Source organism: Bos javanicus, chromosome 11 (genome assembly GCF_032452875.1).
Source record: "Bos javanicus breed banteng chromosome 11, ARS-OSU_banteng_1.0, whole genome shotgun sequence".
In the NCBI taxonomy this organism is placed as follows: Eukaryota; Metazoa; Chordata; class Mammalia; order Artiodactyla; family Bovidae; genus Bos; species Bos javanicus.
Genome location: NC_083878.1, coordinates 69,491,795 through 69,518,548, shown reverse-complemented (window position 1 = coordinate 69,518,548; position 26,754 = coordinate 69,491,795). Strand labels below are relative to the sequence as shown.

The 26,754-nt window shown below is 47.9% G+C and overlaps 1 protein-coding gene across 1 annotated transcript; it reads left to right on the top strand.

Moving 5' to 3' along the window:
• The first annotated feature begins 180 nt into the window (after positions 1-180).
• LBH (LBH regulator of WNT signaling pathway) lies at positions 181-26,564 on the top strand. Its single transcript, XM_061432934.1, has 3 exons — positions 181-390; positions 2,920-3,022; positions 23,961-26,564. The coding sequence occupies exons 1-3, from the start codon at positions 365-367 to the stop codon at positions 24,147-24,149; spliced, it is 318 nt and encodes a 105-aa protein (XP_061288918.1). The 5' UTR covers positions 181-364; the 3' UTR covers positions 24,150-26,564.
• Positions 26,565-26,754: the final 190 nt, after the last annotated feature.

The window sequence follows — 26,754 nt, the reverse complement described above, 5'->3', positions numbered from 1 at the left end:
GCCCTCGGGGAGCGGAGCCGAGCGCGCCCCCCAGCCGCCGCCAGCCGGAGCTGCGAGCGCTGAAGCCATTCATGATTTTGGTGACGTTATTCCAGGAGTGGGAGAGGGAGGGCGTGGCCTCCTGGAGCCGAGCCCCGCCCCCGCCCCTATAAATACCGCTTCCCGGGCTCTTTGTGGGGCCGCGAGCTCGTCTGCCCTGCCGACGTCGCTGCTATCGGGGCTGTCTCCCGGAGGCGGACCAGCGAACGCCCAGTGCCCGCGCCCGGCAGCCTGCCGCCCCTCTCTGCGCCCCTGACATCCTTACCCGGGACGCAGTGACCGTGTTTAAATCACAAGGGCGTGGGTCAGGCTCCCCTAGGACTTCATGTCTGTTTATTTCCCCATTCACTGGTGAGTATCTTCTGCGCTCTCGGCGGGCATCCGTCTCGCGGCCGTGGCTGCTGGGCCCCGGGGCGCCTGCTCGTACCGGCTGGGTTGCGAGGGCAGCGGGCGGCGCGCGGGCACCGGGCACTAACCATCCGCCCAAGCCCGTGCAGGAGTCAAAGTCAAGGTTGCCTAGATGGGGGTGGGGGTGGGGGTGCTGAGAGCATCCAGACAAAGGAAGTGAACTCGCAGCCTTCACTTAAGTGACGGCTAGGAGGGTGTGTTTACGGTCGTGGTGGGGTGGAAGAAGAACCAGAGGTCAGGGCTGAACCTGGCTAATAAAACCCCCCTCTCTGCGGAGGGCTGCAGGAGGCGCGCGCCCGGCCTGGCGCAGGGGGCTCCAGCTCTCCCCGGCCCCTCCCCTTTTCCTTTTTGTTGCATGCAAGTCTTGGCGTCGAGGCCCGCGGCCGCCAGGCTGAGCTGGTGCAGCGGCCGCGTTTGCAGAGCTCCGAGGGCTGGGGAAAACGCCCTCTCCACACGGAACTCGACTGAAGCCACAAGCAGCCGCACAATCACTTGCTACACCTCTCGATCCCTTTTCCTCTCCACAGCCCCTAAACCCGACGCGCCTTTCTGGGGGCCGAGGCTGGGGAGGAGCCGCCCTCCCCCCAGGCTCGCCTGGGGGTCCTAGTGCTGCCCGGGCCGGGCAGAGGGAGGCGGAGGTTTGCACCCGACCTGAGATCGGGGCTGGGAGGGATGCGTCCTGGGCGCCCGGCTGATTGAAGAGCTAGCCCCTGGCCGCTGGGACTTGCGTGCCGGCTGTTGCTTCCTTCCTGCGCTGAGAAGAGGAAGAGCGGTCAGGGGGCGAGCGCTGGTGGCCCCGAGCGCGCTCTCAGGTGCGGGCGCAGAGAGCCCGGCCCCGCAGGCTCCAGCTCCACGCAGTCCTGCTCAGCTCAGAAACCGGAAAGTTCATGCTTCTTGCTCCAACTTTTCGGCCCCGCGCCGAGAGAGGAGTGAACGCCGGGACATCAGGCTGAGAGCCCGGCGAGAGTCGTGTGGGCAATAGCCTTTCCCGAACCTAGGTGGAAACCGACTTTGGAGTCCTAGTCCCTGACCTCAGACTTGCCCGGAAGCCTAGCATCCTCTCTTAGCCTCCCTTCCCTCAACCCAGCCTGCCTGTTTAGAAAAGAGACTGCATTCTCAAAACAGAGTGAAAATTCCTTCACCCTGAGGCTTGCTGTGCCCTCCTGCAGAAGGCCCCTTCCTTCCTACCTCCAGGTACCAAATGGGTGAGACTCGCAAGGCCGTTGGAGGCTGTGTTCCCCTGACCACTCAAAACTCACCAAGATGTGTGTCAAGGCCCATCAGGGTTATTGTCCCCTGAGAGATTAAGGTTGGGTCTCACTTTACAGTTGATTAGCATTTCATGGTTTGTAGTGCTCCACCCCCTCACCCTTGGAGCATTGTGAGCATAACTGTGAAAACTGTGAGCTCTGCATTAGTATCATGGTAACTAACAGGGCACCTGTGGCTCAGAGAGGTTGTATGACTTGTTCAGAATCACACAGCACTTGAGTGGCTTTGCTGGGACCAGAACCTATTGCTTTTGTTTCCAAATCCAGTGCCATTTCTATGCTATGTAGAAACTGTAAAATGAAGATGAGTTTGGTACCCCTGTTTCCTTAGCTGTGGTCTTTCTAAAGCCTACCCTAATTTTTATTTTTAACAATGTATAAAGGCATGATGGTGAAAATGTTGTGTTGTGTAGCGAGTACGTTGGCATTACACATTCGGTACCCTGTACGTGCCCATGGCTTGTGTGAGGATAATGGAACACTTGTATCCTGCTTACAGAGTACAAAGCACTTTCACATGTCAGCCATTGGTGGGCCAACTTGGCCCCTCTGGAAATTTCCTTTGCAATCAGAGTCTGGGCATCCTTAAGGCTTTTAATCCAGGGGATGTTTTTCAAGCTGTGAGCTTTCAGCTGCTGTGGCAAGGGCTAGAGAAGGGGCTTGGATGGCAGATGTGAAGCTTGGGGAAAGCTGACCCCTTGGGGCTTTATGTGGGACATTTTGCAAAAAGGAACACTAGAGAGACATAGAAATTTAGGAAGGCAGCATATTGGACTTGGTTTCCCTGAGGTTGGCCTGTTATCATTATGTAATAGCAGTATTCGTTTTCAATAGAGACGGGTTGAATTGGTTTTAATATAGACAGATGGCCTCCACTACTTACTGTTTAGGGTTTTTTTCTAGTTCTGTCACTTAAAAGAAAATTCGGAGTCATTTTGTGCCAGTGGGGACTAGTACAGGAGAGAGGAGGAAAGAGGAGGTTTGCCAGAGTGGTTTTCAGACAATGGGCTTTTTTGAGAGCCCTGATGCTCTGGGCTTGTAAGGCACTTCCTCAGGGTATGAGCTTGTTTTTCTGCGAGTTCTGTTTTGAACACCTCTCATCCTCCTTCCAGACAGTTTCCTGATTTAACAGCAGAAGGCACGAGAGGAGGAATGTGAAAGTGTGTATGTTTGTTGATTTTTGTTCTGGGTTTCTTGGCAGCCCTGACTATCTGAGATCGGCCGAGATGACTGAAGTGATGATGAACACCCCATCCATGGAAGAAATTGGCCTCAACCCCCGAAAGGATGGCCTTTCCTACCAGGTGAGTTCAGTACAGGCTCCCTTCTGGCTTCTTAGAGCCTAGTGGCTTTTGCTGGGGCTGGTGGTAGACTTTGTTCTGTATCCCAGTGCTGTTTGTAAGATCTATGTGCCCTTGAGAAAGTTCCCGAATGCCAGTAAGCCTCAATTTCTTCATCTGTAAAATGGGACAACAGTTGTTCTTACCTCATAGAATTGTGAAGATTCAACATGATGAAATAACATGGATAAGGCAATCACAGTACCTGGGACACAGTAAGCGTTCAGAAAGCATGAGCCAGTTCTTAGTCATCCTGGCTGCTGTGAACTCTTCCCTTTATGGTGGCAAAGGGGAGGTGATTTGTGCAATCAGTTCAGACTAGAACTTCCCTCCCCAGGCAAGCCTTGGGCAGTAGTAACATTGCTGTGAGAGGCATCTTGTGAAGAAGGGTGGTCTGGTGGAGGAATTGCTGTGTCAAATGCTGCTCTCTTCCTCTGGTTGATGGGTGACCAACTGATTCCAACAGGGTTAGTGTTCAAACTTAGAGTTGAAGAGACCTTTCCCCAAAGGGTAGTTCTCTCAAGGATGTGATTGCCCGGATCTAGCACATAGATTATCCTGTGTGGTGGATCCAGAATATATAAGGACCAAAAGAGTGGTCTGAGTAACGCCTTCAGGTTCTCAGTCCCATGCTCTTTCTGGCCTACCATATGCTTTCCACTGCGCCTGGCCCACTACAGAGACCTTCAGATACTGTCAGGGCTGCTGCTGCTGCTAAGTCGCTTTAGTCATGTCCAACGCTGTGCAACCCCATAGACGGCAGCCCACCAGGCTCCTCGTCCCTGGGATTCTCCAGGCAAGAACACTGGAGTGGGTTGCTATTGCCTCCAATAGTGAAAAGTGAAAGAGAAGTCGCTCAGTCGTGTCTGACTCTTAGCGACCCCATGAACTGCAGCCTACCAGGCTCCTCCGTCCATGGGATTTTCCAGGCAAGAGTACTGGAGTGGGGAGCCATTGCCTTCACTGTCAGGGCAGTGAACTGTTTTCAGATTTCTGAGAAGAGTGCCTCGGTCATTACATATGCGGGAGGAAAGAGTCTGTTTTTAAGAGAAGATCTTAGAAACTATGTGGCGTGGCTGAACGGGGAAAATGAATGGGGTGCAGTAGGCTCATTCAGCAGATACTAACTGAACGCCGCTATGGGCCATGCACTTTACAAACAGTGCTTGTTCAGTCTTGACCATAGCTCTGAGGTGGGAATTATTGTTCTGTTTCACAGATGAGGAAACAGGCTCAGACTGAGTAGATGACTTGGGTCTCGAATTCCAAAGCCTTGCTCTTCTGGTGCGTCATATGTCTGTGCCTTAGGGTTGGTTCTTGCCTAGAATTGAGACTTTGCTCTGGCTAGTCACTCCTTAGAACCATTCTAGGTTTGCTTTTGTGAAGAAAGAGAACACAGAAAGCTGGGTGTGTGTGATGGAGGGAGGGTGATCAAAGAGAGCTGAGATGAAAGCTGAGGTTGGCTAAGGTAATTTGGCAGGTGACAGCAAGAGTCTCCTCAGACACACTTGGAAGGTTCAAGGAGGCCCCGTTTGTTGTGTCAACATGGCCAAGCCTCTTCTGTTGGCTGGAAAGAAGTCTTCAGGTGGCTGGAGGGGGTTTGGGGTTGGGGGGGAAATACCCTTTCCTGGTTGGTTTTCTACTTTCTACCCTCAGAGTGGGTCTGAGAGAGACAACTGAAGGCCCCATAGCCGGTGGGAGGGCAGAAGTTTCCTGACCCACTGGCTGGGGTGTTTTTGGATACCAGTTTCCAAGTCACTGAATCAGACTGAATCTCTTTGTGGTTACAGGTGAGGGTTTTTTTTGTTTGTTTGATTCGTTCTGGGTTTCAGATTTCCATCACAGAACCTTTCCAGGCACGGTTGTCGGTATGTCTCATGTGTGCTTTCTATATTCTCCTTTTGAATACATCCCAGGATAAAGGGCCAGGTCCTACAGGGCCGTTTTCTTGACCTTCAGGTTACTCTGTTGAATCTGAGGGATAGAGTAGGTAATGACAGAGGAAGGTGCTGTGGTGCTGGGTGAGGACAGCTCAAGTGGGGCTGCTGTGGGCTGGAGGAAAATAAAATTGCCTCTGGGCTCCTGAGATAACTCGATGCTGCCTAAGCAAAGGGCCCTCAGATCTTCCCTTGTGGTGCTAGACTGAGGGCCCAGTTTTCACAGCCTCTCAGGAGATCTGTTCCTGCTACCTTGAAGCAGACTACTGCCCAGTTCCAAAATATCTTACCTTGAACTCCAGTGCAGTCCTTCACAAGATTTCAGAAAGGTCTTCCTGGAGAAGAGAGAGGGGAGCAGTGGTTATCTTCAACCAATCAGCATTTATTGAACACTTGCTGTATGTAACATGCTATGCTGGGCATTATGAGGAGGGTCCAGGGCTTATGGGGGAGACCAACATGCACATAACTGGAATACAGGCCATCTGGTGGAACAACTGGAAAGCTATGGTCAATGTGGGGATGTGTGGCAGTGGGAAGGCTTGGGAGGAGAAAGTCAGACTGCGGCCTTGAAAGAAAATTAGGACTTTGAGAGAACACTTCCATCTCTAATTTTGTAGCTCCTTTGGCTTGCCCCTGTTTGGGCCAAGCTCAGGGCTCTGCAGCAGGTTGGTCTGACAATTGTCATATAACTGGTATTCTCTGGGCCCACTCAAAGCCACTGCTATCCAATTAAACACATTCCCACCAGAGCTCTGGGGACTGGCCGGGGTCTGTCCAGTGTACACGCTCAGGCTGGACTTGGATCTGGGGGCAGCAGAGCTTTGAGCTCTGTTCTTGGCATTCTTCCTGAGGGTAATAATAGTACATGGCTTTTACTGCGACCTGCTTTTCCCAGGAACTAAAAGTGGGATGGAGACATCAATCCCGACTTAGCAGTTGAAACAGAATCTCAGACTTGTGGTTTGACCTTGAAATAAGGTCGTAAAATAAATAGGCACACTGGAATTTGTCAGTTGTTCCCCCCACCTTCCAGACCTCCCCGAACGAAGCTTTGCTGATTTCTCTGCCCCAGATGTGGCATCTTTCTTCTCGAGCGCCTGTGGCATTTGAGCTTAAAAGATGCTGCCGTGGTCCTGCCTGACCTTCTCCCTGCCCAGGTCTCTAAGACCAGAGGATGCCTTATTCCCTCTTTGTGCCTATCAGCCATCACCCGTGCAGTAGCCCTCCCCAACCTGAGGTGCCTGCTGGCTTGGGGCCTTGACAAAGCAGGTGCTAAGTGAATGGTGGTAGTTTCAGTAAAATTGAGTCTCTTGATTCTAAAGCTGCTCACCTGCACTTTTGCTTTAGAATTTTTAAAGGGCCTCCTCAGCCTCAAATCTCTGTCTGCTCAGTCATGTCTGATGCTTTGCGACCCCATGGACTGTAGCCCACCAGGCTCCTCTGTCCATGTGGATTCTCCAGGCAAGAATACTGAAGTGGGTTGCTGTTTCCTCCTCCAGGCACCCTTCCCCATCCAAGAATCAAACCCGCATCCCCTATACAGGCTCAGACAGATGTCTTTTTATCCCCTAAGAGATTTGGGGAAGCCCTATCTCTTGTGCTTGGGGAGTCAGTGCTGTTTTATGAGCACGTATAAAAATTGACAGAGCCAATACTCTGTTTTATCTTAACATTTACTTAGAGAGTCAGTTCAATATGTGCAGGCCACATCTGCTGTCTCACTTGGCATGAATTATGACACCCTCCCAGGTGGGTGAATGACAGTTAATAGAAAGTAGAGTACATTTTGGACAGGGATGTAAGTGGTGGCCAGCACACAGGGGGCTGAGTGGGAGGGTCTCCAGAAGGAGGATGGGGATCTGTCCCTGCTGGGCTGCAGCTCCCTCCCCACACTGCATCTGTCAGCTTCTTGTTCTCTGGCCCAATGGATAGATGAATAGGGATGTTTGCCTCATGCCTTCCTACTTTCTCTAATTCAGGGAAGCAGGTCAGTGGCTGCCTTGCAGGCACCCCACAACCCCACTGATTGTGACATTTTGGAAGGCCTCTCTGACCGGGTCTTCTTCTGTGTTGTGCCTGAGTTGGTCTGGGCCCTGAATAGGATCCTGGGCGTTCGCCTCTGGTCATGGATGTTGCTGCAACCCAAAGGCTGTGCATTTCGGCCTGGCCGCCCGGCTTCCCCAGCACAGCTTGCTGAGGCTTCTGCAGTTTTTAATCCCCCTTGCTGAGTTCTAGACAGAGATTTGGCTCTTCGGTCTTCATTTAAATTTGTCCCCTCTCAAGCAACTGGACCAAGATCTGATAACTTTTATCCTTCCTAGAGTGAAGTGAAGTCATTCAGTCGTGTCCAGATCTTTGCGACCCCATGGACTGTAGCCTACCAGGCTCCTCCCTCCATGGGATCCTCCAGGCAAGAGTTCTGGAGTGGGTTGCCATTTCCTTCTCCAGGGGATCTTCCCGACCCAGGGATCGAACCTGGGTCTCCCGCATTGCAGGCAGACACTTTAACCTCTGAGCCACCAGGGAAGCTCTGATCAGCACACTTTCCTTCCCTGGCCACCTGTATTCCTCCTGCTGCTCTTGGTCTCATTCTCCTACCATTTGATGTCCACCCACCAAGAAGAGGAGCAGCGGACTCCCCTCTTTCTCAGGGAAGCCAGGGAGGATGCGCTGTGGACTAGAGCACTAATTCTGTATGCACCACAGTGCCTCATGCTCTGGGCTTTCCCTTTGATCCTCAGCGCTGAGAGCTTTCCTGCATCTTCCCCTGCGTTTCCCGAGACGGGAGGGAGGGATGTCCTGGCTTTTGTAGGACAGGGAGGAGGGACAGTGATGGGTGACCTTTTCCTGCCACAGTCCTGTCACTTGCTTCTTGCAGTCTGAGCCTCTCTTTCAGCTCTGCAATAGGACAGGTCTGAAGCACCAGGCTGGCTGAGACCTGGCCCCTCCTGGGACAGATCTTCTCTGTCTTTTCCATCTCTAAGGCAAGCATTTTGCCAACTCCCTTTTCTCCCCATCCTCACTCTTCATCAGAAGCAGCAACTCCTGTCTCAAAGAGCAGGCTCAGCTGAACCTCTACAATCAGACAGCAGCTCAGAAACGCTTGCTCTTCACTCACCTGTCTACCGAGCCTTTCTTGATGAGACCCCCGAGCCTGGCTCTCCTGTTCCCTCCTATGTAAGTGCAGGTGTGGAAATCCATGACGGGCTGGGGTTCCTGCATCTGTCTCTGCTCTCTTTCCCTCAAGCCGCTGCTCACAAAGCCACGGCAGGTATGTCATCAGCCCCCTTTGTCTCCTCCTCCTGGCTCCCCTGTCTCATTGGTTAACCCCAGCTGCAGTAACCCCACGTGGTTCTCAGGAGTTGGGGAGCCCTGGCTGAGCAGGCACACAGAAGTCCCCTGGTCACCAGCAAATCATCTTTCACATCAGACTTAAAAAGCCTCAGTTGTCCCTGGAGGGACATAAAGCTGAAATTCCAAAGCACTTGGCAAGAGACGTCCAGCCATGAACATGACATATTCCTGGAATCCCAGCACGTTTTCTCTCTCCGATCCCTACCCCATCCACTCCACTCCCTGCTTGGTACAATTCATAAGAACATGAGGCAGAACAAGGCAGCTAGAGCCACAAGCAGAGGAAGCAGAGGGGTCTATTTCTTTCAGCAGCACCGGGCCTGCGTCTGCACGTGCTGCCTCTTTCTGAGCCAGCGCCCAGGTCACGTCAGTGTTCAGGTCATGTCTACTTTGTGTGGGGGATCCAGCACCTTCCTTCCATGCCCAAGGCCTTGACACACACACACACACACACACACACACACACACGGCATTCACTGTTTTGGAATGCCCCTGGGTGAGAGCCTGCAGAGGGCTGGACTTATTCCCACGGGGGCTCCCCCCACAACGCACACACCGTGGTCACAACAGTGAGTCTGTAGCACCGCCAGGGAGAGAACAAGCTTGCTTCACTTCCCCAGCCAACGTGACACACACTGGAGCCATACAACCCGGCCTTCTCTCAAAGGGCCTGTGTTAGGCCTGAGGCCTCTCAAGCGGTGGTGTGTCCATCACTCTCCAGGCCCAGGGTCTGTGTCTTAGACGGCTCTTTGTTCCCACAGAGCCGGGCGCAGAGTCCGGCAAATCGTTGTTTACTGGATTCTGTGTGATTGATTGGCCCCTTTTTCTCTCCCTTTCCTGAGCTGAGAATTCTCTCTCCACTTGGCCACCCCATGACGTGGGTTCTCATAGGATCAGCATTTTTCTCTACGCTGACCTAGTCTCCCAGGTTGGATAGAGAGGACGATTGTACCATGAGGAAAAGGGATGAGTTTGGGTGGCAAATCTTGTGACTGGAGCCAAGAGCTATTCCTGGGTGTCTAGTGAATGTCCTAAAATGATCTCTCAGGCCCAAGTCCTAAAATAATCCTCTCAGGATGAAGACAGGCCTTCATTCACACGGGGATCAGAGCTTCCCGGGCTTCGCTCCTTTGCAGTCTCATAGCTGTGGGGTCCCCTCGGCCATCTCTCATCTTGCCACCTGCCTTCCCTTGTCCCTGAGCCCAGCTCAGGAGGATCTTTATCAGTCAATCAAATCTGGTGTCTACTCCTCACTCCTTGACTGAAGGAGAGCCCTTTGTTGCACAGACCTGTCTTAGAAAAAGAATTAAAATTTGCCAAAAGTTGCTCCAGACTGTTTTAACCTCAAGGGAAGTTTGGGAGCTCTCTCAGCCCCCTCTCAGCTAGAATTAATTGCCTTGCACTGTGAGAAGCTCCTTTTACATAAACTGTATAGAAGAAACACTCAAACATTTAGCTGAAGTGACACTCACTGTCTATAACTCAGCCAGGGATTGTATTGGAGCCAATAGGAAGGAAGGTTCCAGATCGCTCACCATCAGGAGAATTGCCCTGAGCAAGGAGAGCAGTCACAAACCTCAGTCCAGTGTGTGTGGGGGGGGATGTCTCTAGGTCTGACTTTCTCCTAACTTGAACCTGAAGGTGGTTCCCAGGCAGAATTAGTTTGCCTTGAATTCATCTTCTGTCTTTACTTTGTAGAGCTTGAGACATTTCTGGATTTGAGAGGAATCCTTGATTTTCCCAAATTCCTAAACATTTTCTCCAGACACAGCCCTATGTGTCAGCTCTAATTTTTCAGCAGGCGAGTGTGTGTGGGTAGCACCAGGTTTAGCCGCTGATTCCCAGGGACTAAGCCTGAGATGCCTACATGAGTGCACGTGCATGCACACACACACATTCGCATCCACTTACATGAACTCTCACACACATAAGCACACTTACACACTCACTTATGACCAAAATGGCAGATGGCAGAATGTTAATAGCAGTTATTTTAGATCAGAATTCTGTAACTGTAGGAAAACTTTCTTTTCCTTCCCCCCTTTTTGAGTAATGTCACATTTTCACTGGTGAAGTATATATTTTATTATTCTTATGCTTACTTTTCAAATTTTTAAAGTAACACATGCCCATTGTGGAATTTTTATTTTCTTCTTTAAAGTTCTTTTTCCAAGTCACCTAATCTGACGATGCATAAATTGCAACTGTTAGCATTTTAGCATCTTTTCCTTTCTTTTCCATGGCACTTGTATTTTTATGTGCTCAAGATACTGAATTGTGTTCTGCTTTTTCACTTAATGGTATGTAAGTCATCAGCATCACAGTATCATAACTTATCTTAATGCCTCAAAGCCAGCATTTTAATAGCTATGATATTTTATCATAAAGTTACAACATTATTTCTTTTACCATTCTCCAATTGTTTAGTTTTTTTAGATTGTATGCATTTTTATTTTATAAATAATATGATAATTTATATATAATTTTATATATAAATCTATATTTGTAGTTTATATTATTTCTTAGAATAGGGTCTTAGAAGTAGAATTTCCGAGTCAAAAGGTGTAACAGTGTCTGTGTGTGTGTTATAATTTATGAAGGTGATACTAATTCCTTCTAGAAATTTAGAGAAATACAGAGAAGTACAAAGGAAATTTTAAATGCCCACATTCCTATCATTGAAACATTTTGGTATGTTTACTTCTAGTTTTATATTTATTTTTATTAAAAGATAAAATTGAGGAAATACTGTGTGTGCTAGAGTGACTCTAGTGAGTCCTTTTTCATTTTGTATGATATTGTGACTATGTTCCTGTCATTTGGTTTTCTTTGTAAAATGACATTTCATTGTGTTATGTACCAGTTATTACTGAATGTTTAGGTTGTGGTATATTTTGTTCTTACAGAGAGCACTGCTTTGAACATAATTTTACACAAATCTCTAAACAGGTCTGATTCGTTTCCAGAAATTCCTGGAAATAGAATTACTGAATCAAAGAGATTCAACATCATTAAGTTTCTTGATTATATATTACCTTAAAAACAGAAAACAAATGAGCTTATTATAATATCCCAGCTCCCAGCATTGAAAGCTTTAGCAAATAGAATCTCTGGGGGTATAAACTCTATACAAGTAGGATGATGGTGGGGCTTTGTGGAGAGAGTCAGAAAGGTGTTTGATTATTTTAAAGTGTTTGAGAGATGCTGTACATCTTCCTCTAGTTTATTAATTGCTTATTTTGAGCAGAGATGATAGCAGTGAATGATGTTTAGACACCATTTAGCTAGCATTCTAAAATAGCCAGCGACATTCTTGTCCTATAGTGGATATGTTGACATGCTTTATGGTTTATGAATGTATGTGAGTTGGCGATTCCCCTATTCATCTCCTTTGTTAAGGACGTTGGAGCAGTGTGTGACCTTGAGGAACACTGGGGAAGTTGCCTTGGCTTGGAGACCAATGAAGGTTGAACAGATCCATGTTTAGTCCCCTGAACCCTCTGGGTTTTCCTGGGGTTTCAGGTCTGGCTCATGGAATGGTCATGGTTTAGAAATATTGCTTCCCCTACTCTGCTCAACATTATGTGGCAGCCTGGATCGGAGAGGAGTTTGGGGGAGAATGGATACATGTATATGTGTGGCTGAGTCCATTTGCTGTCTACCTGAAACTGTCACGACATTGTTAATCAGCTATATTTCAATATAAAAGTCAAAAAAAGAAATATAGCTTCTCTGGAATCAAGGATACACTGGGCTCTTAGAAGTCGATCTGAACATAATAGAAGTCTTGGACCAGTGTTCAAGGGCCTTCCATCCAACAACACTGCAAGACTCCTGGTTCTTTGCAACAGGTAAATAGCCTAGACCAACATTCCAGTGGGGCCCCCATATGCCTGGTGGTTTACAGTTAGTGTGTGTTATACAGACAAACTTTGAAAGTGTTAGTGTATTTTATGGTTACCATCTATGATAAGTAATACTAGTTTCCCATTTATGTAATGATAGAACTTTTTTTTTTAATACGTTTTAGACAAGCGAGTAAATAAAAAAATATAATTGAGCCACAGTGTGTGTGGACAGGAAAGAGTAACAATGGTGGAGCCTGACTTCTGTGGCTGGTGTCATTGTTGTCACCATGAAGGAATTGTTTTCCTCCAGAGCTGAAGATATACTCTTAGATGGAAGCATTCTTAAAGATCAGTTAATACTAAATTATGATTTCTCTGTGTGTGTGTGTGTTTTCATTTGGCCCCTTGGATACAGCAGTTAAAGCCATATCAGAAATATTTTTGGCTGTTTTCCTTGGCACCCTAATATTGGAGGTTTTAATGCCAAATTACTTCTTAATAAATGTTCTGTGTATACACCACGTCTTGTTTCAGCAAAGTGTTAAAACCAGAGGACAGCTGGCCCTGGGGTTCACAGAAACTTTCCGAGGGATGTGACAGCAGAGAGCATTTGGGGAAAAATCAGTTTCCACATCTTTGGCTTCCCTCTGTTGCTCTGTAAAACTGTATTTCCTAAAGACAGATCTCACCAGTTTTCTTTTCCTACCCTTCTGGTCAAGATTGCCCTCCATCCTCTTTGTAAGAGGACCTGCTTCTCACCACCTTAAATCTTTTAAGGTGCTTCCCCAGCGTGTAGAAACTTTAAGGGCATCAACAAATGGACCATTTAAAAATGTTACTGTCTAAAAAGCTTCATAAGTCCCACTTGTCTATAGGAAACCAATGAAAAATTGCCTTTGTCTTTAATAATTATTTGTGGTATGTTTATTGATCACTTATATACTATTAGCTGCAATAAGACAATCCAGAATTTTGTTTTTTTAAAACCTTAAGGTCACAGGACATAAAAACATTAAAAGTCACTTTATATGCAATAAAGACATATTATTCCTGAGAAGTATGAAAAAATTAATGACTAAAAACTTTCAAACAGGAAAATATATTAAGATAAACTTCTATAGAGCAGTAGAATGGATGTACATTTTCAAGTAGGGAAAGGAATATGATTTGACTTAAGAGCTTGTTCATGAGGTTTTTTTAAATAGGTGATGGTTGCTATCAAGTTGCTATGGTGTTTATAAGCCATTGAGTACACATTTAAAAGAGTAGCATAAAAGTTTTATTTTAAAATGGTGGTGTTTATAATATAGCAAAACTTTTAGTTGTTAGTTTTAAAAGGTGTGAAAGGAGACAATTTTTCAAAATTCTTTCAAAGTATATACCATATTTGGAGATCATGGATACAGATATTCTCCTTGGGATAAAAGCATCTCTGATGGAGTGCGGGAGGCTGGACCGCCTTTGAGACTTAGACCAGTCTCTGTCAGATGTGGGGATGCACTCAAATGCCAGTAGCATGACATTGGGTCACCCACGTGTTCTTTGGACACTGTTAGTGATATGGAGCTCAGAACCTCTCATTACAGCAGGGTTTTAGACTATGAATCTGGACAACTGGTTTCTAAGCTTGGCTTTGCTACTGTACATCATCTCAGGTGACTCCCAGCATCTCTTTGGGCCTTGCCTTCCCCATGTGTCATGGAGAGAGTTGATTCTATCATTTCTGATAAAATGTTATATAATGAGGTGAAGTCCTCCATCCTAATCTTAGTTGGCCCCTGGAGTTAAAAAAAATCTTCTCTCTCTTAGAGTTCATGTCAGCCTTTCAATTATTGGAAGGTACATTTTGTGTTCCCCTCAAGTCTTTTCCAGTTTTAAAACCTATTATCCTTCAACCTTGACTTATACAGTCATCTTTATGAAGGTATTTTTTTCTCTAGGCCATTGGCTTTCAAACTTTTTAATCCTAGTCTCTTTGACATTCCTAAAAATTATTTAGGACCCCCAGAGATACATTTGTTTATGTGGGTTATATCTTTTGACATTAAGAGAGTGTTTAAAAATTTTTTATTATTTATTAATTCCTTTAAAATAACAATTAAAACCATTAATTAATATAACTAATGATTTTAATAAAAGTAAATATACTTTCTAAAACAAAGAAAAGTGTTCACATTTTTTTGCAAATCTGTTTGATATCCAGCTTAACAGAAAACAGCTAAAGCCTTCAATTTATTGTGATTTGATATGTGTTGATTGAAGTCAGTGAAAGAAATCTGGCCTTTGCAGATATGTACTTAGAAAAGGAAGAAATACTTTAATAGCCTTTTCATATATTTTTCTTTGATATTTTGGCAAAACTGAATAAGTGGTAGTTTCTTGAAGGTTAGTGGTAATGTGGAATCTGAAACCTTATCAGTGAACTTTCTGTACTTTTACATAAAATTCATTAGCCTATCTTGCACGTTGAATGACTCTTTTACCCATGCTTGGTTTCACAACCTGATGTACTGATCATTTGGAAAATATAGGTTCATCAAGTTATGCAGATCTTCCAAATGTTAATATATTTTGTTATATAATATAAAAAAAATTACATTAGTTAATATCTCCACTGGTCTCATCAGAAATTCTTCAAGTGATAGGAAACTGTCTAGCTTATGATGGCTGATACAAGTTTTCCAAAATTCTAATTTTTGCTTGAGACCTCAGTTTTTACCATTGGTAACAAACATCATCAGATATTTTCTTTGAAATACCAGTCTTATGTCTGCCAGATATCCAAGCCTGAATAACCATGGTTTGTTGGTCAATAATTCTTTCAATTGAAATGGTGTTCCATGGAAAAAAGTAGCTAGTTCAGCTTGCAACTCAATCCCATAAGTGTTTTTCTGCAAGACAACTGTTGTGCTCTGACATGCACCAGAAATATTGTATTCCAACTTTGCAATGGTACCCCACTCCGGTGCTCTTGCCTGGAGGGTACCAGAGATGGAGGAGCCTGGTAGGCTGCAGTCCATGGGGTCGCTAAGAGTTGGACACAACTGAGTGACTTCACTTTCACTTTTATGCATTGGAGAAGGAAATGGCAACCCGCTCCAGTGTTCTTGCCTGGAGAATCCCAGGGACGGGGAGCCTGGTGGGCTGCCATCTATGGGGTCGCACAGAGTCGGACACGACTGAAGCGACTTTGCATAGTGTATTAAAAAACATGTACTTAAAAAATCAATATTTAATAAAAATTAATCTTTACTGCTTCATCAAGGACATGGAGAATTTTGTTTTCATTGTGAGTGGGGGGCAGTGAAGAATACATAGACTACTAGTTTGCTGCTACTGCCATCATTAATTCTTGCATCGTAATTAGTCACTCAGTTGTGTCCAACTCTTTGCAACTCCATGGACTTACAGCCTGCCATGCTCCTCTGCCCAAGGAATTCTACAGGCTTAGAATACTGGAGTGGATAGCCACTTCCTTCTCCAAGGGATCTTCCTGACCCAGGGATCGAACCCAGGTCTCCTCATTGCAGGCAGATTGTTTACCATTGGAGCCACCCGTACCAGCAATTTCATTTTTGCTTTTCATACCATTAGTGCAGGTATCAACATGAGCAAAAAGGCAAATAACATCTTAGTATTATGAAGAAAGTATTTTAACTCCATGGACACTCTCTCCCTAAAAGGACCTGAGGAATTGAGCTTTGAGAACCACTGCTCTAGACTATGGCAACCCACTCCAGTGTTCTTGCCTGGAGAATCCCAAAGACAGGGGAGCCTGGTGGGCTGCCATCTATGGGGTCGCACAGAGTCGGACACGACTGAGGCGACGCAGCAGCAGCAGCAGCAGCTCTAGACTGAACAGAGACCAGAGGGCCGCAGCAGGGCATCTCAGTGCAGATAGAGTAGAGGAGCTCCATGAGAGGAGCAGACCTCTGAGAACATAGCCCTGTTTCTTTCAATGTTTTTGCATCAACACTGTAGTTATGATCAACTAAAATCTCCAGATCTCTTTTATTGGACCTACTATCAAGCTTCCTGTTTGGGAGGGGGCAGAAAACTTTTAAAGACATATATTAGCTGATGACCTCACTTTGGGAAAAGGTGAGTGGGAAGTGATGGATGTCGTCCAAGTGGACACTTTTCACAGATGGTGGAAAGAGATGGATAGCCATGGATTGGGGAATCCTCAGTCTAAGACGGGTAGTTGAAGCCAGAAAGCTGCCTTGAGTCCAGAGAAAAACCTGGGGGGATACTGAGTCCAGAGAGGGCACAGGGAAGGTGACGTTAGACAGGTCAGGCAAACCTGAGCAAGATCATGAGAATCAGGAGAGAGTGAGTCCTGGAGCAGGCTGGCTTTGTAGTGTGCTGCAAAGGTGGTGATGATGACTGAAGGCCAACCAGAGGCCCTGGAGCTGGGCTGTAAGAAAGTCCTTGGAGACCTGAAAGTTGTTTCAATCCAGTGATGAGTTTGGAAGCCATGTAGTAGCAGAGCCCCAGACAAGAATGGGAAGGCTATGGGACCAGGCCAAATATTCAAGATTTTTGTCTCTAAAACAAAGAGTGAGGAAATGGTTGGAGACAGCAGCCCTTTCAGTCTGGGCTTTCTGAGAAAGGGGGTGTGTGGCTGTGGGACACTTGGGTAGAACAAATGGGAGAGACAGAGAGGCCATTCCCCAACTCTGAGATGACTGAGAAGCTTGTCTTCTTTTCAAAGGGCAATAACGCTATACACCATAGGATGTGGGTATGTGAAATTATCCTATGCAAGATAGCTGCAGTGTTTTCTTACCACCCTGGGGAACTTTGAGAGACATTCTTTAATATTCCAAAAGCCCCATCAGCTCACTGGACCCAGAATTATCAGCAGCAATTAGTGCTAATTAATTGGAATTTGGAACTCTTGACTTGCAGGATGGGTGTGTGTTGGAGAGATGTTTATGAAAGATGGTGTTTATCCAGAGGATTTCCTTTTCTTTTAAGTTTCAAGGGTAGAGGCTTAAGCATCTTTAATCCAAAGGAAGGAGATCCAATAGTTGTTATGAAGCCCCGAATCTCTACTCAAGTCTCCTTTAGGATTAGAGTCACCAGGGAAGTGTAGGAGCGGGTGAGGTGGATATTCCATAACCCTGTCCGGGGGAGATTCGAGCGAGGTACGTCTCAAGGATGGAGAATGAGGTCACAAGCATCCCAGTGGAAATGGGAGATTGTTCGTCCTTGTTCCCTGCATCCATCAGTGGCCACTGTGCCCCTAAGCTCTAATTCTTTATGTTCTTAACCGGCCACATTTCACTTTGAAAAGTCGGTAAAATGCAAGTGATGATGAAGCAGGGTGTACTTTTTTTTTTTTTTTTAATTAGCTGCCTCTCATTCACTCAGCCTTTGGCAGAGCAGGATGCTGGTAGAGATCTGCCCATTGTTATAAACCAGCCCCTCCTAGGGAGGAATAAACACACAAGGCCAATCCATTGTTGTTCTCCAGGAAAAATAAGAAACCTGGGCAGCAGGACCTGGGAGTAGGCTGGGGGAGGGAGGGAAGGATGCTTAATCAGGAGACTTCTAGCTGCAGGGGCTTCCACTGAAAGGCCAGGATCTGGACCAGGCAGTGGCTTTCATTCCAGCTGGCCTAACTCATGCCCTGGGAACAGAGAGGCACTGGGGAGGAAGTGATGAAGTCACAACCATTTCTCCAGAGAACCTTGCCTAGAATTTGTGAGCACAAGCCCAGGAGTGCTGCTGATTTCCTTCTGTCCCAAGCCACAGCCACAGACTTTCCTCAATGTAAATGTTCCCTGGGGACCCCAGCTTTACCTAATAAGAACCATCATTAGGAATTTAAAATTTACAGATATGTTAAAATTTTAAATTTACAATATGTTCGCACATACCTGTATTTAGTTCTCTCCAAAGCCCTGTAAGATGGGAATGAGCATTAATCCCAATTTATAAATAAGGAAAGGAGGGGGGTGGGCCTCCACATCTTTGAGCCTATTGGGTACCATGCTGGCACTCAATCTGAAGCATCATGTAATCCTTCCAACAATACTGTAAGAGTGGGAACTCCTTCCTCATTTTACTTGGGAGGTAGCTGAGGCTCAGGGAAATTAAAATGACTTGACCCCAGTCATAGAGATAATAAGATTCAGGGACTAGGGAAAAGCCAGATCTTTCAGACTCCTGGTCTACCTGCGGGAGTGGAAATTTTCCATCGCAGGTTTGAGGTTGATTTTTTTTTTTTCCCCTCTTCAGGGAGGGAGGAGGCTCACTGTGTGGTTTTGGATGCTCAGGCAGATCCCTCTTGGAGCCTCGGAGAGCCACCTGGTTATTCATCTCAGGCTCTATCCCACCTCCCATCCTTCCCCTCCCACCCCAGCATGCCTCTTCCTTCTATTCCTCTCCAGCAAAGAGGAGCTGGATGGCCAAGCTCCCTGGATCTCAGCTTGCAGAACTGGTAATTACCCCTTTGTGTCTAGTTAACCACCTTTCATCTCCTCTACTTGCTGGTGTCCACTTTCCCTTATTAGCATCTTTCAACTCTTTGCCAAGCCCTCCGCCCTGTTTGTGGCCAGCTCGGGTTGTGGTTGTTTGTCGCGGTGATGGCTGAGGGATGAGTGTACATGGTGTGGTGGCGGAGGGGAGGGGGAGCTGCTCCAACCAAAATCACTCACATTTTCCATCCTCGGTGCCAGGCATCTCTCTCCTGTCCCACCCCAGAGGCAGCCAGGTTTAGGTCACCTGGCTTAGAGGCAGACAGTTGATAGCTAGGCCCCCAAATTTTGGGCCTTTGGAGCTTGGGTATTACCTTTCAGTTCTCTTGCGTGGGTGAAATGGGAGCCGTCTGACCGGCAACTTTTATACTTTCAACAAAAGCCTGCTGACTAATTCCTCATCTCCAGGAGCTCACCTTCAACCCCAGATTTCCCTGCTCTGAGGCAGCCCGTGTTGGCCCATCAGCCAAACATCCTGAGCTTTCCCGGACAGTCCTACTTCCACTGTCCTCATATTTAACCATTTACTTGTGTAGCAATTTATATTTACTTGACTTTACATATTTCATATGTTTATATTAATAAAAATTAAAGGAAATTTTAAACACTTAGCCTCAATTTAAGTGCCTAAGAGCCACATGTGGCTGGTGCCATTGGACAGTGAGAGTAAAAACATTTCCATTATTGTGGAAAACATATTCCAATATACTGTCCTATTAGACAGCTCCGATATACACAGGCAAAAATTCCAGCATCCAAAGTACAGCTCGCAGATCGTTTGTTCCTTGAAGGTCCTAAAACTTCTCTGACCTTTCGAGTGAACTCATTTGAGTTCCCAAAATGTCAGAGCCTGTTGGGATTGGAGGCCACCCGGCAAAGGATGCCTTTGAAGAAATGTCCCTTATGAAGTTCACCATTATCAAGTTTGGAATGCCTGCTGTTCCTCCACAGTGAGACAGGTGGGGCCTGGGATGTTCTTGGTGCCTGTGATCGCCAAGACTTCATGTGCAAAGAAGGGAACTTGGTGTCTCTTAGTTTCATCCAAGTCACCGGCCTTGGCAGCCAAGGGGACAGCTTGTTGTAGAGTGTAGTCTTGGTGGACCGAGCAAGGGGCAGGGCTGAGAGAATTCCAGCTGTGAGGGATGTGTCTTGACCTGTCCTGCCTGGAGGGTGAGGGTGGGAAGTACTTCTCAGAGCCTCCCCATAGTCCTTTCCAGACTTCTTAGAGGGCGCCTTTGCTGCAGAGAGAAGAGAAAAGGAGTTTTCCCCCTTTCTCCAGTCCAGGGAGAAGGGGCGCTTTGGGGTAAGAGGTTTAGCCAGAAGCCTTTTCTTTCTGGAACAGGGGCAATTGGTTTATCCCTTGCCAGTTCCTGAAGGCAAACAGCATGCTGGCCTGGCCTGCCGCCCCAGCCCTACCTGTCATGTGCTTGGCAAGTCTGACTTGAGTCCTTTTTTCCACTGCCTTCCCCACCCCATCAAATTGCCGTTGCAACCTCTCATTTTTCTGCTGCCTAGATGATTAAAAAGCATGACTTAGTGGAAAAATCTTGACCTCCTTGGGGTCAGCCTCTTAGGCAGCTGTCAGAGATAAGATTGTACTGGCAAAATACTCAGCTATGCTTTGCAAGGCTTTCTGTCTGGATGTGAGGAAATGAGAAGCTGTTTGGTTCTGGGTGCGTCCTGTTTGTCTTTGGAGACAGCTACAATTTTCAGAGACATAAATTGGTATTATCTGATAATAAAATATAATCTCTGATGGGAAGGTTAGATTATTATAGTGATTTTTTTTTAAGTAATTAACAGGCTTTGTTAATTTTTTTTTTTTCCATGGCGCCTGCTCTGAGCAATTCAGGGAGCAAAGTTCTCTGGCAACTAAGCAGTATCAGAAGTTCAATGCTCAGACTTCCCCCAAGGACTTTAAAGACTTAATTGTGCAGCTCCTGGTATGAAATTGTTTGGAGTTATTTTAATTATTGTGTTAGTATTGCTGCCTCTTGCTTGGAGGTTGAATACTTACCATAGTCCAAAGAGTACCAGCTGTTCCAAAGAGGACATTCCAATTTGAATTTAACATATGTCCTCAAAGCATTTGATCATCTTTGTATTTGCCCAGGATTTGTATCCATCTAGTAAGACCAGAGGCCACTTCACTTCTTAAATGGAGAAACTCAGGCCCAGGTGGTTGAGAGGTCTTGGTTAGGTAGGGTTGGACAAGTGATGTCAAGGACATAGAACCTGGGGTCTGTGGCTTGACCCTTTGTGTTATCAAATGGGTGCCTCTTTTGAAGTCCTGTGGCTCTGAGTTTGGGTCCCCGTTCAGCCACTTCCTAGCTCTGTGGCCTTGAGTGAGTCAGTTGCCCTCTGTGTGCTTCAGTTTTCTCATCTATAAATAGTGATCACACCACTGCATACTTCAGAGGATTATTGTGATCTGCAATTCGGCTCAGCAAATGTGCCTGCCGTATCTTCCATCAGCAGCAGCAGCATCCTTATCTTCACATTTTCCCTAGTTTTGATGAGAGACCCCCTCCCAGCTCAGAACAAAGTCACCTGCTCTCCACCACATGCCCTTTCCTTGTTGTCCTCCTCTTGCTAGGCTTCCTTTTGCTAGCCTTGCCGCTGCGTGTCCCTTCAGCTTTTCCTCAGTATAGGCGACTGTAATGAGAAGCCGGTCACCACCTCTCTCAGCTGGGGAGTCGCAGCATAGGTACAGCCCCAGGCTTGAGGTCAGAGGGTAGAGGCAGAGGTCCAGGGCTGTCCTGGGCCTGGTGTCCATCCCCTCCAGATATTTCGCAGCTCTGTCCTTGAAGATGTAGAACAACTGTCCAGACTTGACAGTTCATCTTCTGGACCTGTCTGCCCAGATGGTCATCTTGGGGCCTGAACTGCCAGATGGGCCATTAAAGCCCAGGGTCTTACCCACCATCCCTGCTCAGCGTTCCAGGAAATGGGCATTTTGGCTCAGTGGCATCCGTTCATTGTTCAGAAGATGCAGGTGCTGAAAACAGCAGATCTGGTTTGAATCCTGGCTCTTCCTTGTAGCCCTCAGAGTCCCAGGGTCTCTCTGCTCCTGGTGGGGGGTGTGGTATGTGGTGTGGTGGCAGTAAGGCCTAAGGCAGGTGATGTCTGAAAGAGCTTTGTTAAACCGTAGCATACTTTCCACTTGTGGGGTTCCCCTCACTCACGCCCAAGGCTTGTGCTTGGAAAGGCATCTGGTTCCCCCTCGCAGGGAGGGGCTCCAGCTCCACATGAGAGAAGCCAGGAGGGGCCCGAGTAAGCCCCATGACCTCCTCCCTGCTCGGCACTGCAGTCTAGTGCACAGCCCAGTCCAGGGCCAGACCTACAGGGCTGGCTGCCCCGGGAAGAGGAAGCCTGTGGTGGGGTCATCTTTCCCCAGGCCTCCCTTCACCACCACCCCCAGCCGAGCCCCTCCCTTCCTTGTTTTCCTCCTGGCTGCCATTAGGATACTTTTTATAAGCCTCGTTAAATCTTTAATGATGCTTGGTTGTGCAGCTGGCTTAAGACTTAATCCCCAGCAATAGGGCTTTATTGGATAAATGGTTAATAATCACTCGTCTGCAGGGATTGGGGAGGTTGTGTTGAGGCCCATGATTCCCAGAAGCCCCACGTGGCCCCTTGACATGGTCAGGGGACCACAGTTCCTGGGGTCAGGTGCAGTAAGACTGGGCACCCTCATCACAGCCCAGAAGTTGGGAAGGCCTGAGGTTCTAGGAGAGCCCTTTTAGTACCTCCAAGGCACAGGGAGCCCCCAGGTTCTCTTCAAATGTGTCTCTACCCCCTCCTTGTTTCACTTTGTTTTCTTTTGCCATGAACAAGCTGTGTGACCCTAAGCAAGTCTCCTGACCCCTCTGGGCCTCAGTTTCTGTATCTATTAAAAGGACAGGTTGGGAAAAGATTATCTTATAGGTGCTATGTGATTCTGTAAGCCCCAACAGCCCAGACAGTCTCTTCTTTCCAGCTCTCTGGTGTGTCCCCGAGGGCTGTGCGTGGCAGGGGACCAGCAGCCCTTGGGATTAAGCATTTAAGCTGCTGGGCAAAGAATTGGGTCATCTGTAGTCACAGGGCAGCATGTGCAAAGGGAAGCTACAGAGCCTGGATTTTATAGCCTAGTTTAGGGTTTCCCCTGGCTCTGGGCAAGACACACAGTAGGCTTAGAAAAAGGAACCTTGTGGACAGGACTTTGGAAAGAGAAGTAGACTCTTTCAGGTATAGAATTGTCAAGGTGGGTATTGTTCAGTCGCTCAGCCTTGTCCAACTCTTTGGAACCCCACGAACTGCAGCATGCCGGGCTTCCCTGTCCTTCACTATCTCCTGGAGTTTGCTCAAACTCAAGTCCATTGAGTCAGTGATGCCATCTAACTATCTCATCCACTGTCACTCCCTCCTCCTTCTGCCCTCAATCTTTCCCAGCATCAGGGTCTTTTCCAGTGAGTCAGTTCTTCACATCAGGTGGCCAAAGTATTGGAGCTTCAGCTTCAGCGTCAGTCCTTCCAATGAATATTCAGGGTTGATTTCCTTTAGGATGGACTGGTTTGATCTCTTTGCTGTCAAGGAGCCAGGGGTTGTTCACAAGTGGAAAAGGAGCCTGGGATTGTGTTCCCATGTGCCCGTATCTGGGACCATGCATTCAACTCTGATTTGACTTCAACTTCACAGCTGTAGTGAGATTAGAACCCGTCTCCTTAAGGGGCAGGTGGTATTGGGCATGGACTTGAGAGTCAAACAGACTTGGGTTTGAATGCCTTTCTGCCACTGCACATGTCTAGAGTGAATGGTTTGGGCACCCTCCTTCTCCAGGTATCTCCTGAGTGGCATTAGCAGCACCTTTGTTTCAACATGACTGTGTTGGGTGCAAATGACCTACATAAAATACCTGGTATCTGGCTCACATCAAGAGCTGATCATTATCCTGGGAGGAACTTGCTGTTGTGGCCCCTGTTGTATGCATTGGACTTACAGTTAAAATGCTTGGCACAATTGGAGATGTGACTTACTGTGGAGGACGTGTTCTCGAGTTCTTTTATCTGAAAACAAAACCAAAAAGGACAAACACCAATTTTGGTAGCACTGCCACGAAAGCCTTCAGCTTCAGGATTAGTCGGCTGAGGGCTGATTGCCTCTGTTGCCCTGGAGTTTGCTCCCTGGCCCCTGCCTGATGCTCCCCGGTGTTCCCAGGGCATAGCATGGTCCCTGGTGTACAGTGGGGGCTCAGTCCTGCACGTGAACGTGACTGGGTCCTCTGCTTTTATTTCAGATCTTCCCTGACCCGTCAGACTTTGACCGCTGCTGCAAACTGAAGGACCGTCTGCCGTCCATCGTGGTGGAGCCCACAGAGGGGGAGGTGGAGAGTGGGGAGCTCCGGTGGCCCCCCGAGGAGTTCTTGGTCCAGGAGGATGCGCAGGACAACTGTGAAGAGACAGCGAGTGAAAACAAGGAGCAGTAGAGTCCATGCCAGCTCCCTCGGGGTTACACCAGACAGCCTCTGTACCTGAACTGTGTTCTTTCCCACTACCATGGAAGGAGAGCGTGTGTGAGCCACTGCAGTTCTGCACACGCCAGATGATGGCTTCCGTTCTGCACCTGCAAATCACTGAGTTGGTTTTCTTTTCTTTTCTTTTCCTTTTTTGAGATGTCGGGCACCGGAGCCCTCTGCGACTACGTGCCAGGCCTTTGAGAAAGGAAGCTTCTTAGAGCAGGGGTGGGGTGCGGGGAGGTGGGCGTCTTGGAGATCATTATCTGAACTCAGGCGGGCTGGGGGCAGCCCTGGGACTCCAGTGGGCTCCGGGGGAGGGCGTCTGGGGCAAGAAAAACAAATGGGAGATGAAAGAGAAAATACACGTTTGAGAGAAAACATCGAGCAGAGAAGTGCGGCCAGGAAGGATGGACCCAGCAGCACACTGGCTACTGAGACACTGAGACATCACCCCACAAAGTCTTCATCTCTCTCTCTAGTTTTGCCCACTGCCCACCTTTGTTTTTATTTTGGGTGTGTTGGTCTGTAATGGGAGGCAGGTGAAGGAGAGCCATGGAGCCAGCCGGAGGTGATGCTGGGAAAGAGAAAAGTCTCCTGGTTCCTTCTCTAGACCCTCCCCTTGGGCCCTGGCAGGTGCACCTGCCCGCTGTGATCTGGAGGTTTTTTAAGAGGCTGCACTTTTGAGCGTTCCCCTGATTATCCTCTTTGCCCCCCACCCTAGCCTCTTGGAAATAGCGAGGGCCTTTCCCGCCCTTGTTGGAGGGCTGAGATAGATGCTTGGACACCGAGGTCCGTCCCCTGCTGCTCTCCCCAGACTCGCTCTCCCTCTGGGTGGAGGCACAGCATGGCAGGGCCTTCCCCCAGGGCTGGCCCTTCCTCCTCCTGACCCCCACCCTCCCAGCCCTAGCACAGCCATTTGGGTGGCTGCTAGCCCCGCTGTGGGTTCGAGCCAGCCTGACCAGCTGCAGTACCCACTCCCACGTGGGATCTTGGCTTCTTTTTCTGGTGGGGGCTGAGTGGCCAGCAGGGGAGACTTTTCTCTGTTTCTCATTGGGAAGTGAGCATTAAGGCAGGTCCTGAGAGCTGGCAGAACCTGGGAGTTGTGGATGGCGGTGACAGGCAGCCCGGGGATGGAATTTGAAACTCAAGGGTGTCATGAGATCCTGGGCTTCTTCCTTGGTGTTCCTGGATGCAGAAGGTGGGTGGCGTGGGGAGGGAGCTGCATCCCTTTCCTCAACGAGGGCTATAGTTGCAGAGAAAGCTAACCTGGACTTAGAGCTTCTTATCATAGTTAAGAGCCATCTGGAGTTGCAGAGATTGCAGGATGAAACCCTTCACACATCTCTATCTCAGAGCAGGACTGTGCAGCCAAGAAGTGAGCTCAAGTCCCTCCCTGGGGCTGAACGCAGCCGATTGAGGCACCCACCTCGTCCCCTGAGGGCCCCAGGCCGTCCAGGCTGAGCCCTTTTGGTTGGGACATGCGTGTAGACTTGTACTTAATACCTCAAGGTTAGTGTGGCTCTGGGGAACGCTGGGGCGGGAGGATCAGCGTGGCTACTTGTATCAGCAGGACTTGGTTCTGGGCAGCCGATGCTCATCCCTTCGCCCCTCCGCCCCCACCCTCTGTGTTGTCTGTTCATGTTGCATACACCGATGGCAATAACTTCTTCCAGCTCCTTGGGCAAGTGGGAGAGGCCTGCAGCCGGCCCTGCGAGGGAGCATCTCTCTCTCTCTCTCTTTCTCGCTCTCGTTCTCCCTCTCCTCCTCCATCTCCTCCTGTTTCAGCCGCAGGGAGCCTTTCCCCATTCCTCTCACCCCTCACAGCTGCAGTTCTCATCCCATGACTCCCTCCGTGGATGGGGTCTTGCCTTTGAAAATCCCGTGTTTCTGTGTCCCTGTCTCATGCTCCCCTGTATCATCTGTTCCAGTCTTGCCGTGTGATGGGAACGTGCTTGTAAACTGCATAACAAATCTGCTTTGTGTATATGTGTGTTTATGGGGGTGGTTTATTATTTTTTGCTGGTCGCTAGATCCCTTTGTATGACCATATGGAGTCTGAGCAGGCCAGGGGCTGACAGCTTAAGTCAGGACCCTCAGCGGTGAGCCTGCTGTGGGGACCCAGCTGCTCTTGAACAAGTGGCTGAGCTCCTGTCTGGCCTCCTCTTTTTTTTTTTTAAAGTAACTTGTGTGTATTTCTAACTGATCCTATTGGAGAAAAAAAAAACCCAACCCTAGTATTTCAGTAAAAATGCCTGTTGTAAGATGAACCTCCTGTAACTTCTATCTGTTCTTTTTTGAGGCTCAGGGAGAAACTAGCATTTTTTTTTTTTCAAACTACTTTTTGTCACTGTGACAGTTGTAAATAAAGTTTGAAAATGCTTTCCACTCTGGTCTGGTTTCTTTTTTTCTTGCTGCTCTGTTGGAACCGACAAAGCGTAGGAGCTACTCTCGCAGGAGGCTGAGTTCAGCATAGCCGGCCCGTGTGAGGGTCCTTATGTACCTTACCTGTTGGCCCTTCTGGGATGAACCCATTCATGGTTTTTATCAGCTGGTTGAATGAAAACAGCTTTTTTCT